The following is a 15,208-nucleotide window of genomic DNA, read 5'->3' as shown; positions in this document are numbered from 1 at the left end:
CGACTGCACGAGATTGCACGTTACAGAAAAGGAAATGTACACACACCGGAAAACAACAACAACAACTGCGTATTGCAAATACGAAGGTAAATAGAAAAACACGGAATTTTGGTCGTGTTTAAATAGAGACAAGCAGGAACGCCAAGGAATAGAGCAAGAAAGCCGAATGAAAATGCCAGGACAATAACTGGCATTTCATTTCAACAAAAAATATTCTATTAAAAAATGAATAAGGAATTCGAAAAACTGCGTAGGGGCGATTGTACTACATTTTACAGTCGCGTTTAAATGGAATGCCACCGACTACTGTACTGGAAAATGGAAACAATTTTAAAGCACACGTACATCATGTAAAACAAAAAAAAAGTTCCCTTTTAAAAATGAAAAGTAAGGACAAAATTCCCAATTTGATCCGGAAAACCGGCTTAGGAACCCACACTTGGTCAGCGCACAGAATAAAAAGCATTCCACCACTCACACGTAACCCACACGAAACACCAACGAAGCATACGACAACAAAATAAAGCGAGTAAGAACAGAGGCCTGTGACTTTCAGGTAGCGAATAAACTGCCATCCTTGTAGGTCTGCGAACCTGGCCGGTTGAAGCCAGGCGGTGAATGAATTTAGAAAAACGAAAATCCGTCGGTTCCAGCTTTTAGCAAGCTCCACCGCCACCGCTTTCCGCGGCTTTGCTTTGTTCCTTTTTGTTGGAGAGCGCGTCGGGGTTTTGCAGAGGGTCTAGCTCAGCGAAGAGGTTGAACCAGGCGGCCATATTTCCCTTGTTGTCTGCAGACCAAAGAAGATTTCGTTTTTACACAGGGTTGCCACAGATTTTACGAAAAAATCGAAGACATTCGAAGATTTCTCAAAGAAATTCATAAGTTTTCAAATACCGAAATTGGCCTCAATCGACATATTAATAATATAGTTTAAAAACAGAACAGACTAAACGACACAACACAATAATAAATAGTTTCAAATTGTGTAACTTGAGAATGCACATTAAAAAAATTAAAAGACTTTATGAAAATTTTCGGAAAAACAGCGGTTGCAAGATTTCATTATTCAAATTGAAGAATTAGTGGCAACCGTAAAAGGCGAACGCCGTGGATGAGAATTTTTTATCGACGCACAAGCATAAAAATGTAGAAATTGTTTCTCTTCGCTGTACCAATTTCACAACTACAATACAACGTCGTGTAAAAATACCAATTTTTACAACTATGACAGCATACAGAAATTACAGTCAAAATAAAAAAAATGGTAGCGGGCTAACTTTTTCCAACTTAGCAAGTCGCGGATTTCTTTTACATTTTCGTGACAATATTAATTGACAATTTATGGAGGCAAATTTAGTTTTTTGGTTCGGCACGGCGCGTAAGGAGTCAGTAATAAGTAACTACTCAACCGGTTCATGTATTTACAACGCAGTGGTTCTCAAACTTTTTGAAAAAAATTACGCAACGGTCCCCCCAGCAATTTTTTGAATTGCTCACGGTCTTTCCTTTAAAATATACATTCACGGAAAAAGTGGAACCTCTAACGAATCACTTTATTTGAGTGAAGCAATCACGAACAGTTTTAAAACCGTGACCGCCCACGGTGGCAGCGCAGCAATCCATAAAAAAAAAACTAAATGCTCATTAGCGCAACGCAACAACACTATGACATCACAATGCACAATTCCACTCGAAACTTGCAATTACGTGAATGAACAACTAATCGTAGCCTGTGATGACGAGCGCAAACACGTTGGAATTACGTTGGCGCAATGTCAGCTTTGCGTATAGGTCTAGCCTAAGTTTGGCTTTCTTTTTTGTCTCACAATGAGTCCTATGTACAACATAGTTATTATTATTCTGCGTGTTCCCTTGGTAAAGTACGTTGCCTAGAAATTTTATTGCACAAAATATTTTCTTTTTCAGGAACGTAGTGTTGAATTTTTTGTGAGGTGCTTCGCGGTCCCAGAAAATTGTCCAACCCCAAAAGGACCGCGAACCCCAGTTTGAGAACCACTGTTATAACGTGTTGTGTGGTTATTTTACAAAGAAGTACTCGATTATTGGATTCTATCTGATTTTATTTTTAATTTAAGCCTCAGTGATCTTCTAAATCTATTATTTCACATTTATTTCGTGTTTCGCTTTCAACTTAACTATGATTGCAGTACTAACCTCTTTTAGACTGTGGATCACTTACAAGGCCCATTTTTCCATCTAGCTGATGTTGCTGTTGTTGTTGTTGTTGACCCATTACGGGTGCATTACCAAACATGGAGTGGTAGGATGGGGGCTGTTGGACCCCACTTGGCACGTTTGGACCCATCTGTTGAGGCGGATAACCCATCGTGTTCATGTGAGGTGCTTGCTGCATTCCCATGGGTGCGTGTGTCATCTGAGGGGGAACCCCACTTCCTAAAGAGGGTAAGAAAGTAAAATTTTGGGAAAACGGAGTGCAAAACGTGAAATGCTGGGTTATAGTCGGCATGAAGGGTGCAACTTAGGATTCTATACGCTTAGCAAAATTAAACGAGGTGTGGTTTTAAACAAATTTTAAAGTTTATTTGTTTTAAACAAATGTTTTCAAATATTTATACAGACTTTGAGTGATGATCATTTTCGCGCTATCCATTGATCACTGTTTTTACTAAATGTAACAAAATGACAAACCAGATGACATCATCATGTCCATGAGTTGCGAGGGGAGATATCCCGATGACTGAGGGGGGTTAGCCGCAGAGGGTGGCAAATTGTGGCCACCCTGGGGTTGATGGTTTGCAGAAACAGGGGGAGCGTCAGACTTCGGCGCTTGACTGAACTCCCCGAACACAGAATGCCATTCTGATTCCAGGTTGTCGGAGCCTGTGTGTGACACACATATGATATAGAAAATATTAACTCTCAAAAAAAAGTTTTTGAGACAAATATCACAAATTTCCTTAAAAATGTTGATGCACTATTAAACAAAAATCGCTACTAGTTAATAGAATTTCCTTATCTTATCCTGGAGTAAGCAACTAGTTTACCATAAAACAGTAACAATGTTATTCAAAAGTAAAAGTCATAGTTCACATATCTGTGTGTAATGTACCTAATGTTTGTTTTACATTGTACTACAATTGTAACGATTAGGCTAAACATTTTTCATGTTATTTTTAAATTTTAACATATTACTAGAAAAGAAGTATTTTGATAAGGCTATTCTTTTCTGCCTTGCAACTTTTTTTCCAAATGCTATTAAAAAAAAAAATAAATAGCGGAACAACATGCAATAAATAAATGGCATTCATAGAATAAAAAAATGGCATTCATAGAATAATTTGAAGATCAGAAATGCAACAAAATATTTAGGTATGGGGTTATGTGGCATTAAAATTGATGTTGCAAAGCCGCAGTCAGCAAATTTACCGAAAAACCTGTCCCTGTTTAATGTTGATACATAACTATGAATACCAATTGTTGAGTATTACTTTGCCAATTTCGTTTTTATTGGAAAAACTTACAAGCATCAACGACCTGCATGTTTATGATTTGTTTAAAAGATCAGTTTAAAAGTATGAAAAGCTTGATTGCAAACAAACTTTTCGAAGTCAATGCAATACTTAGTAATCACCTCACTGTTATCGAAAAATTCTTTTTTGTAGATCCAGTTGAATAATTGGACTCAGATCATGGTATAAAAAGACATAAAACAGTCACAAAAACAAGTGACAAGTTATAACCTTTATATAAAAATGTTAAATCTCACCAGATTTATTTTCCTCTCCCAGGATATCGTTAAACAATTCTAAATCCTCTTGACTCGGTTGCTGGAAGTCTGTTCCCTCGAAATTACCCAGCAATAGATTGTCGTTGTCTTCAGTTTTTTTAGGGTCATCTTTGTCTGATTTAATTGGTGCACATAACAAAAAAACAAAGTTAAAATTTGAGCTTATGGAACTTAACAAGGTTCACGCCACTTTTTAAAACCAAAATAGTATTTTACGCAACAGTTTTTAATTTGGAACAGTTAAAATTGGCCAGTTAATTAAATTCCAATTTTAAATCTTTAATCCTACTTTATTTGAAAATATCACCTTTCCAACAAAATCTTATTGCTATCATGCAGCACATTGCAGATAATCTGACATAGATAAGAAACTAATCATTGTTGTAGTTTTGTAAGTCAGTAAAACAAAGAAAACCAATAGTTATGCGGTCTAATTTTAGTAAAGCTGAAGGAAAATCAATCAACAAAAGTGACACCTGGCTCAAAAAAGTTAGCCATATCATAAAAAAATCTTCACACTCGAATGAAACTAGACAGAACTTTGAATTTGGTCTGCTAAGCTATACCATATTTTAAATAACTTTTTTAGTACATCGTTGCAAAACAAAAAATCCAGGTACATTCACTGCACTGGAGATCAAGGCATACGATTTTAGAATAAGCAAAAAACAAATTCAATCAATTTGAATTTGCTGCTGAAAAGAATGCAGCTATTCATGGACGCCTGGAAAAAGGAAAGTATGCCATGCATTATTTTGCGACACCATTTTTTTTTAGTTTTTCCGCACACGGCCATTGTCTTACCACCAAGAAGCAGATCACCGGCCATTTTTTGTTCGTCTAAGTACCGAATGTCATGATAGACATCATCATGCCTAACCGACTGGTCATTAGGATAATGTTCGGCATCGTAAAAATTTAACATGGAATCTATGAAACACCGAATTTCGGTAAACAACTATTTTTAGTTTAGAATTGTGAATTACAGTGTGGAAATGACTTGAGTTATGTGTTTTCCAAACAAAAAGATTTTGTTTAATTTGATATGTTATATAAAGTTAAAATTTCATAATTAAAACATAAGTTGTTGAAAATGCCAGTATTTTATCAACGATTTTTCCAAGATTTACCTAAAATAAAAATATCCAGCAATGCAAAAAGTTAGTAAATAAGCTTAGACCATATGTTTGACATGTTAATCGATTTCACCACAGTTAGTATACCTGCATGTTGATATTGTCAATTACATGCAGGGCTGTTGAGGATTAACCCTGTGGTCAACTGCACTACAGCTATTTCTTTAGGAAATTCTAAGTTCCAAGATAGTTTTCTAGAAATCGGGTTATTTTGGCACCTTTATCAATGGTCATTTAGGTGGTTATAAAACAAAGTTATGTTGTATTTCCAAAGGATCAAACATATAAGAAAAAATGTGGTTTCTTCAATTCATTCTTCTGCCATTGAAACATTACTTGAAAACCGTTAATAGAAGTTTAAATATAGTATAAAAAAAAACAATTGAACTACAAGACTTACAATACTATGATAAATATAAAAAAAGGTATATATTTCAAAGCATTTTAACTTTGGAATAGATGTTTACGTAATACAAAGACACACAAAATGTACAACTTCAAAACACCTGTCAATCAGCTATTTTGCTTTATCGCTTTATCCGCTTACCTGTGTCGCCATTACCAGTAGCTCCTGACTTGTTAATATTATCAAAAGCTTCCTGCATTTTCTCAATGTTGGCATCAGTAAATTCCTGGTCGCTTAGGCTGATCAACCTAGGAAAAATAAAATAGATAACATCACTTACTATAAACAACATATTTTTCTTTTTTAATAACAAATGTTTAAAAGTTGACAATTATTGTTAATACCATTTGTACAATAATAGACATTACAAATTTCAATAACAAATTTTCCAAAAAACAATCACTTGTTAAACTTGGTTATTGTTTAAAATTGGGATATTACTATTAAAGAAAATCAACTTTAAGCCTTGCTAGGTAGTTACCACTTCACATTTCACCAAGAAAATGATCATCAGGTGGTACACAGTATATACCAAAAAAAACAGGCAACACTACAATGTTAATAAACAAAAAGTAACAGAACTACCAGACGCCATTCACTTAGTTAAATATGTCATTGATTTTTGTTACAACTATATTTTCCACAAATAATTTCTTACTGCTGATCATTATCTTTGGCATCATCATTGTCATCAGACTGTTTTTCCTCATCTGATTTCTTTTGTGCTGAGTCGATGTCCTGCATAGGATTCAACCCCTTTGTAGTTAGACAAGAGAGTTGCCGATCCAAGCAGGAAAACAAGTTGTAAAAATAAAAAATGAAGATAAGAACACACCTCAAAATCAACAGGCCTCAACAATGAGACATAAAAGTCATGCATATGAAGTGGTTCTCAACCTGTGGTACGCGTACCACTAGTGAAGTCATTTTGGGTGGTACGCAGTATGATTTTAAGTAAAATTACAGTTTTACCAAAAGGTTCCTTTATGACATCATAGGAAAACAACAGAGAATCACAGAACTTGACTACAGGTATCTTGCAAAGTTAAAAACGAGTTTTTCAGAGTAGTGGGCCGCATTTGTTTCGAAATTTCTGGGCTAACCAATTAGCTAATCCGGCTGTGGTAATAATCCTATATATATTTTAAGTAAAGTTGAGTTTTTAGATAATTTGTTGGTATGCAACAAGATCATAGAACCTCGAGATGGTATGCGGCGAAAAAAGGTTGAGAACCACTGGTCGAAATGAAACACAAAACTAAATCATGAACACACATTTTCTTAAAGAAAAGTCAAGCCTTTTAACAGAAGACTGCAGGGAAAAAGTCAACACTACAATAGAACAGTAAACAGTTCTTACAAGTGTATCAAATTGAAACCAAAGTTGCAGTATTGGTAAAGTTCTTAAAAATAACAGGGGCACACCAAACACTTGGAAATCAGTAAATCACCTTTTTTTTCAAAGTCATCATTTTTCAGATATAGTTAAGTGATTTGCTTACGTTGAATTTTTTAAAAGTGTAAAATAAAAAGATAGAGATATGACCATCAAAATTTCACAGAAATAAAGATGGTCAAATTTAAATAGGTGTTATCAATAGTTTTGTGGTATTATACCTTGAGCAACTTAAACTCATAATGTTGGTAGTCTTTAATGTTTTCCAGAACAGCAGACATGGTTCTTGCTGTCTTCTCCCAGAACTTTATCAGTTCATTTTGATATGGCACAAGTATGGTGGAAAACAGGTTGCTTCGAGATGCACACAAAAGATCAACCTGTGAAATTAAAAAAAAAAGATTCTTGAACTAATGTCTGTGATATGAAAAATTATTCAGTTTAAGGAAAAAATAGTTAGCAAGTTAATAAATCGCTTCATCACCATTATTATTATGTTTTCATAATATTTAATAACATCACTTTTATTTTAAAGTGTTTCATTTATATACATTAACTTTGAAGAAACTGCAAATTAATCTTTGATGAAGAAAATTATAATGTAGATTGGCTACCTGAAAAAAACCTTGTTGTAATTTGTAATGTGATAATTTGATATCTGATAAGTGATAACAGCAATAATTATCTTGAAAACGTTATTCAGAACAGTGTTTCTCAACCTAAGGGTCACAAAAAATAGGTTGCTATTGAATTTAGTTGGGCTGCCGACTGAAGTAGTTACATGATTAGATTTATTCAGATTGGTTTTCAGTAAAAATTTTCAAAAATTGTGAAATCCATTAGAAGACATTATTACCCATGTTTATTAAAATTGAATTTATTAAGTAGTATTTCTTCTTTGTTCACTTTAAGCTTGCACAAAGCTTAGCAAAGATAACTGGGTCGCCAAAGCTTCACCATTATACTAACAGTAAGAATTTAGGTCGCTATGAAAAAGGCTTGAGAAGCACAGACAATCAATGGGAACTCAATAAACCATTTAATTGTAAATGGTGTATGGCTAGATGATTAGTGTACGAAAGATAAAAAATATATATACAGTATAAGCTAAATCCATACTTTTTGACAAACGGCCCACTTCAAGCGATCAAATTTATCCTTATTCAGTCGGACTTCATTTTGGACCTGAAACAAAAGAATATGGTTCATAAATGACACTTTTTGCAGTTAAGTTTTGTTTTCCTTTAGATAGACCACAACATTTCAGCTAAATGTTTTTTTCATGGCCTAAAATGCATTATTATTTTGTTGGTTATACCATCTCAATAAATCAAAGTTTTTGAAATTAGTTTAGGAAATATTTCTACAGAAAGATTATAACAGCTAAATTCTCATAAAAACAAACCAGTTTTTAACCAAATATGCTTTACGAATTTTACACTAAAAATAGCTCAATAACTTTATAATAATTTTTTTTTTAATATAAGCGGATCTTTCCACAAACAAAGATTCAATTTTTGTTTTTGTCATGTGTTTTAATCAATTAGGACTGAAAAGGGATTATTCAGCATTATCAAATACAGAGTTAAAAATGTAGTTTAATCCAACAGACTTTTCATATATGACATATGAGAAGCATATGACAGTGCAATGAAATACTATTTTTCACAAACTCTTGTCATCTTCAGAGTCTATTTAAACTATTTGTTTGATTCCTACCCTTCTGAATTTTTCAAGTTTCTTAAACTGCTCTGGATCCAAGTTAGAAGAGATGTCCTGCATCCAACGAAGGGAGGCGCGGTAATGGGTACGCGCTTCTTCCATGTGATCAATCGAGAGCATACTGTCGCCAACGGCACGGTACCGAAATGTTTCAATGTCGTGATGAAGACGTCCGAGTGGGCTACGCATCGCTAATCTGTTATAGAGAAAAGTAAATTACTTGAGTACACTATGCACGGATCTGTAATGTAGTTTGATAATGAATTGCAAAGATAAAAACATCGAGTATATCGACATTATCTTGATTAAGACGTTTCAATATGAGCTTGTACCATCTTTAGTTCATTTGGAAAATTTGCTAGTTTCAACAAAGTTGTTCTATACCTAAAGCACCCCTACTGGATGATCAGTTTGCCATATGATATGTACATCAAACATACACTTCATATGTAATTTACGAAAAATCAACATCTTTAGAATACAAGTGTGTACTGGATAAATACCTTGAAAAACTATGTCACAATTCATTTTGAAACTATGTCACAATTCATATTAAGCTATGTTTGTGAAAGAATTAAACAGTAAAAAGGCAAAAACAAGTTATACCCTTGAAAAATACATATTATTTATTAAACAGACAGATATGTTTTAACTATTGTCAAGTACTTTTCTTTAAATTTAAACATATTGGTGTTGTTAGTTATTATTTACATTAAAAATCAGTTATAATGTTCATACATTTATATGTGAACTATTGCTAGTTCAATTTATGTTTCTTTATCTGTCTTAGATTTTATTATTTATTTAACTTCAAGCCTTGATATTGTGCTTTTGATGTCTATGTGTAGTTAATTCCATATACAAAAGTTATTAGCAAAAGGAGTATATGAGCAATTGTCTGGTTAGTTTGACATAATAAAACGAAGGAATTATTAGAAGAACTAAACTGACAGGTTCCGTTTCTGTGCAGCTTAGGATTGTTAAGCTGGCAGTAAAGGCATGTGCGATGCTGTGTACTGATAAATGTGCCACAATTTCCTGTCTTTGTGCCACATAAAATCTATAGGGCCAAGCACAACAGTAATGCTATAAAAACACTGATGGCACCGGATACATGAGTGTATTAAAAATATCGAAATTACAACCAGATATAACAAATTAATATTTGCTGAATGAATTAACAAAATGCTTTATTTTATAGCACAATTATTTTCTATGTAAACATACCGTTGCTGTGCTGTGAAGCATTGCGACTTTCCAACAGCAGCCATCATTTTGCCTGCCTGTGTTTTATCCTGAGAGCCTTGGTCCTTTAAAAACCTTCCCATTGAGTTCTCATCACGAGATAGCACTGAAAAAATCACAGTGTTATTGTTTAGACCAGGGTGGTCTATTTTCATCGCAGGCCAAAAACAAGGTTTATTTTATCTTGCGGGCCACTGTTTTTAAATTGGGATTCTTAGGCTTATTGCTGGCAAATTATACATAGTCTATGGCATATATACTAACTTTATGGAATGTATACCTTTGTTCAGTTACGGTAGTTATGAAATAATTTCAACACCAAAAAATTAAAAAAAAAAAAATTTGAAGTGATATTGCCAGATTGAACCAAAGCTGACTATCAGCTCGCGGGCCAAATAAGCTGAACTCGCGGACCACGCTGGTTTAGACATAACGAAAATTTGGGAAATCTTTCCAAATTAAAAAAACATTTTTTGAACTGTAATATAGTGCATTGTAGCTTTAACTAAATCTTAGGAAATACATTGAATTTTTAAGAATAAAATCGCGTTAAGTGTATTGGTCACTTTTCTTTTTTAACTTGGTGCTTTTCAGGAGCACAATCATATACTGATTTTAAAATGATTTATATTTTACTAAATCACCTGTTTGCCTAACTGCTAGACTTACCACAGATGCAGTTTTGATAGGCCTCAACAGCTCTAATAAGGTCAACACATGTAGATTGAACAGAGCGAAAGAGCTGCAACAAATTTAATTTTATTATAAAAGCTATATTTTCAAATTACAAACACCATAAGAATAATTACCCACATTTCCATACCGAACTACCCTGTCATTAAATCAGATTTAAGTTTTAAATAAGCAAAGTTTTGAGTTTTGTGGAAGCTATTAGCAAAATTCTCTGGATATCTTTGAGGGACTCATTTTAATCACATGTACTAGCAAAATTTGTCGAGCCTTTGTTTTTGTTAAATGGGGGAAATTGAGAAATGAAGCCACAGAAATGCAGATAGTTTATGTTCCAAGTTAACGGATTCAGGAAGCATTTATACCAATCGTGCACTGTACGCAGGGACTAACTTAAACTAGCCAGTCCAAAAACGATTTCAATGCAATTAAGGCAAAAAATATAAAGCTTGCTAAACTTAACAATTTAGTTGAAATGTCACTCAACTAAATGAACTACAGCACAAAATAGTGCCATTGTTAGTCTTAAACATGGGTTGACATTGATCCTATAATGTATATATATTTGTATAAACATAGACAAACATAACTCAGTTAATCCTGCCCTAGCTGATTAATTCAGATTTCTGAGCAGGGCCGCGGAGTCATAACCCGAGAGGTCTTACTCGAGTCCAGAGTCCGACTCCAGCAAAAACAAACCGACTCCTCGAGTCCCAAGTCCAACTCCACAGCCCTGCTTCCAACCCAAGTTTTTTCTAGCCTTGCTTGATTCAAAATCCATTGTAGGCTGAGTGACTTCAGCTAACTTCGTAAACCCAGTGAAAACAATGTATGAATTTTAAATAATTAGGCAATTATGGTCTTAAGACAGCAAAATTCACTTAAGCATGCGGAACCTGTAAGAAAAACCTTTTCATGTCACTTACCTCAAGCTTAGAATCAAGCTCAGAGTCACTGGAAATGATGCATTCGTCATCCGACTTGCCAAACTTTTTCCTCAGAACTTGTTTTGCATTCCAGTAATCTCTTTGCAGCTTATTGACAGTTGACAAGCCAGCCTCGAACACATTTCTGTCATAGGCTTCTCCAGAAAATCCCCCTGGCTCACTAGGTAATGAAGACAACAAATAGGTTGCTGAAAATCTATTTTTGAATTCAAGGCATGAACACAATGTACTAGTATGCAGTTTCACCACAAACACAACAGATAAATATATATCGACAAAAAACAAATTTAAAAGGTAGTAGTGTAATCGATACCAAATGATGTCATTACTTTTAAACTAGCAAAATAGATAAAAGTAAAACATTCAAAAGTATTTTTTGTAGGGTTGGGCATTTGACCGGTCAAATACTCGTCAAATTGGTCAAATACTAAACACACTATCATAATGCAATTAAAGTTAAAAATAAACCTTGATTTTAACTTTAAATAAATATACAAACGTTTTGGCTCAAGTACAATGGTTTGTAAAATCGAATAAATTATTTTTTGACTATCAATAAGATTTTTTGCAAAACCATGTACATCTTGCAAGCAATACTATAGCAGTATTGTAGTGATTTTTACCATTACTACAACCACCAAGTTAAGCCAACAAGTTTATTACCGAGATTTAACAACAAGTAAATACATCAGTAAAAAAATATTTTTACTCCTTATCACAACTTTTGTCACTCTGAATTTTCTAAATCAGCGTGGTCCAACATCTTTTCATCGCGAGCCAAAAATTATTTTTTTTATCTTGCGGGCCAAAAACTATTAATTTTACCTTGCGGGCCAATATTTTCAATAGCGATTTTTAGGCTTATTGCTTTATACATAGCCTATGCTTATGGCATATATACTAACTTTATGAAATTTACACCTTTGTTCAGCTACGGTCAGCAACACAATTGAAGTTAACGCAATACGATAAATGTTTCATTACATGTGATATTATACACTTTTGCTTAGTGGTGTTACAAATCACAAACGATCATTCACAAAGTTTTTTTGTCAATTACAATAACGAAAATTGAAGTGATATTGCTAGATGGAAGCAAAGCTGACTATCAGTTCGCGGGCCAAGGGCCTGCAGTTGGACCACACTGTTCTAAATCATCACCAGGGTCCATGGGAGATAAGGCATTTGGTTCTTCTAAATTTCTTAGTAGCCTCAAATTGTGGTATACCCCAACTATTATTTTCTTTTATGACAAACGCGATTCAACATATAGGTGCATTTATTCTAAATAAATAAATCTACTTTGCTATTACAACCACTTTATTACCACAGAACATGTGTGCGTTATTACCACAGAACATGTGTTTGCATCAGGTAAACCTACCATTTCATATTTGAATTGTTATAAAAAGTGACAACCAAGATTATTAAAAAGTTAAAACTCAAATTTACAACATTTGAATCTAATATGAGTATTTGACCGGTTAAATAAAGTGCGGTCCGTATTTGACCGGTCAATTGACAGGCTTGCCAACCCTAATTTTTTGTAGGTTTTTTCACCCAAAATTTGCTTGTAAAGGCAGAAGTTTAGTTAGATCCATTTTTTAACCAGAAGTTATTTTTGGACAAATTTACCTTTTAAGTTAAAATCACTGCATTGGATAGCAAATCATGGCTTTAATTTCTAATCTATGCAGCATTGGTACCAACCTAATATTGACTGAGTATCGATACTAGCACTTGGCATCGGGTAACAGGTCCGATCCAATATAATAAGATAAGCCTAGTAGTGAACTTGCACATAGCAATGCTGTCCATGCTTTCAAAAAAATACTATACAATTTACTGCTAAAACAACAGCATAAAACACATCTATTGGAATTTAACAAAACATTCCTAATTATTTTCTTGATTATTGGTAAAAAAAACTTACTATCGCGACATGCTTGACATGCCTTATTTCCAATGAAGTGATCACTAAACCAAAAAATTCAATGTAAGTCCGCCAGTGTAAATAGTCTTTTACTTGATGATTCGGCTGCGATGCTTGATCGTAGATCAGAAAGTTTTACCTTTACAGCATATTGCCACTATGTTATGTTTAAATACCTTGAAAGTTGAATAAACATGAAAAATACAACAAAAACATAAAAAATACAACATTATACTAAACTTGGAACTAATGTCATAGGGCTGGCGATAAGTCAAAACTTGCACAAAAATATTTATTAAAAAATCTAAAGCAATTTGCTATCTAATTCTGGAAATCAAAAGGAACAAAAACAAAAAATTATGCAGGGGCATCTTGTCACACAGTAAGTTATGGGGAATATTGTGGGTAGAATTTTTATCCACTTTTATCTTTCCCTATCAACAACTTAATACTACACTAGTGACTTATTTGTTATGACATTTCTGTGGCAAAACTCTCCTTCTAAGACATGTAAGGCAAAAGCATAAATTGTTCGCGGTTTACGGAAATACTTAGCCTTTAGTTATGGGCGTTTAAAACAATTTATCGCAGATCAACAAATGAAGATCATCAGGTGAGAACAACAACATATTTTTGTCCACAGGCTCTCGCCATTGAGTGGTGTCAATCAGTATTCGTCCATAGCAAATGCACTTACATTGGCAAGCGGGTAGTGATACATCCCAACACTGGAGCATAAAGATGCCTAACATGTCCCATAAAACCAATTGCATTCTGTGGCAGGTGCACACCCGAGATTTTTTTTAAAGCAATTGGTGGGCACTGGGCATATCTGAATTAGTATATTGCACACAGCTACATTTAAAAGAAAGATTTGGTTGTGGTAGAAAGCTGAACCTCAGAAGTGCGTAAAATCACACCTGCACACTTTAAAACATCAGGTAACATCAAACGCAGGCTGGCTGTAAAGGAGATATTGCACCCATAACTAAAAATGTCACACTGCTGTGTGCACCCCATATGGAAACTTTGAAAATTGTGCGGGGAAAATGTTCATGTAGCCTAAAATTCACATACCTGTGATAACATTACTTGTAAAATTTGCATGCCTGTTAATGAATTTCTAACAAAAACCAAAAGCTTGGGCTAAGTTTTTCGCATTTGCCGACATAATTTACACATATGCGCGGCTACGAACACAGCTGACTTTGCAACTGAGGGCCAATCTTTTCAACCTGGGCTCAGGCAGTTTTTAATCCTACCACATCTTATGATCAATGCCAACAAGCATAATTTTTTGGAAAATGGGTGTGTAACTTACTTTTTTAGAAATACACCCAAATTACTATAAAAATATCCATTTGTTTAACAGTCAGTCTGTGCAAGGGATTTTTACGCCTTTTTTTTATTTTTTATTTTTACGCAATCATGCACAAAACTTCCGCTGTGAAGGCTGCAGTTCATCGGCAATTTATTTACAGGAGTTACTTCAATGCAGCACAATTTTTGGCGCTGGTCTAGAATCCTACCACAGTTATAATATCAACGCACAAAATTTGAGTTAGGATGCGGGTTAGCGTTTGGGTGTGGGTGGGTCAAGTAATATTATATTCCTAATTTAATAATAATACTTGACCCACCTTAACCCAAACGCTAACCTGCACCCTAACCCAAATGGTGTTTCGTTGTGGTAGGATTCTAGACCAGCGCCCAATTTTTAACTATTTAAACATTTTCCAGAAACAATATCCAAACCAAAGCCATTATTATTTTTGGCGCTCGTTCACTATTGTACGTGAAAAGATATGCAAAAAAAAGATAATAATAATACCGCATACCACAACGCATATTGTTTGGGTTAGGGTGCGGGTTAGCGTTTGGGTGAGGGTGGGTCAAGTAATATTATGTTTATTATTAATAATAACTTGACCCACCCTCAACCAAACGCTAACCCACACCCTAAC

At 34.2% G+C, this 15,208-nt stretch overlaps 1 protein-coding gene across 2 annotated transcripts; it reads right to left on the bottom strand.

Annotated features, from left to right (window-relative positions):
- Positions 1 to 470: 470 nt before the first annotated feature.
- LOC146132135 (islet cell autoantigen 1-like) lies at positions 471 to 13,395 on the bottom strand. Of its 2 annotated transcripts, XM_083397932.1 has the most exons (14): positions 13,245 to 13,395; positions 11,291 to 11,471; positions 10,344 to 10,416; positions 9,657 to 9,780; positions 8,427 to 8,625; positions 7,827 to 7,892; positions 6,929 to 7,087; positions 5,970 to 6,067; positions 5,453 to 5,559; positions 4,574 to 4,699; positions 3,749 to 3,883; positions 2,671 to 2,862; positions 2,176 to 2,415; positions 471 to 787 (listed from the first exon to the last, which is right to left on the bottom strand). In XM_083397932.1, the coding sequence occupies exons 1-14, from the start codon at positions 13,262 to 13,264 to the stop codon at positions 657 to 659; spliced, it is 1,851 nt and encodes a 616-aa protein (XP_083254058.1). In that variant the 5' UTR covers positions 13,265 to 13,395; the 3' UTR covers positions 471 to 656. The 2 variants fall into 2 exon arrangements, with proteins under 2 accessions (XP_083254058.1, XP_083254059.1); XM_083397933.1 differs by lacking the exon at positions 4,574 to 4,699.
- Between the last annotated feature and the right edge of the window lie 1,813 nt (positions 13,396 to 15,208).

This window comes from Ascidiella aspersa, chromosome 9 (genome assembly GCF_963924565.1).
Source record: "Ascidiella aspersa chromosome 9, kaAscAspe10.2, whole genome shotgun sequence".
Lineage (NCBI taxonomy): Eukaryota > Metazoa > Chordata > Ascidiacea > Phlebobranchia > Ascidiidae > Ascidiella > Ascidiella aspersa.
Note: the sequence above shows the minus strand (reverse complement) of the source record. Positions and strands in the feature narration are given on the sequence as shown.

Bases quoted from the DNA above. Each gene is read 5' to 3' on its own strand.
- LOC146132135 (XM_083397932.1), bottom strand. From the start codon at position 13,264: ATGTCAAGCATGTCGCGATA. The intron at 4,700-5,452 runs GTAAGCGGATAA...GGTGTTTCATAG, and splicing joins TACTGGTAATGGCGACACAG to ATTCCATGTTAAATTTTTAC. The intron at 2,416-2,670 runs GTTTGTCATTTT...TACCCTCTTTAG, and splicing joins GGACATGATGATGTCATCTG to GAAGTGGGGTTCCCCCTCAG.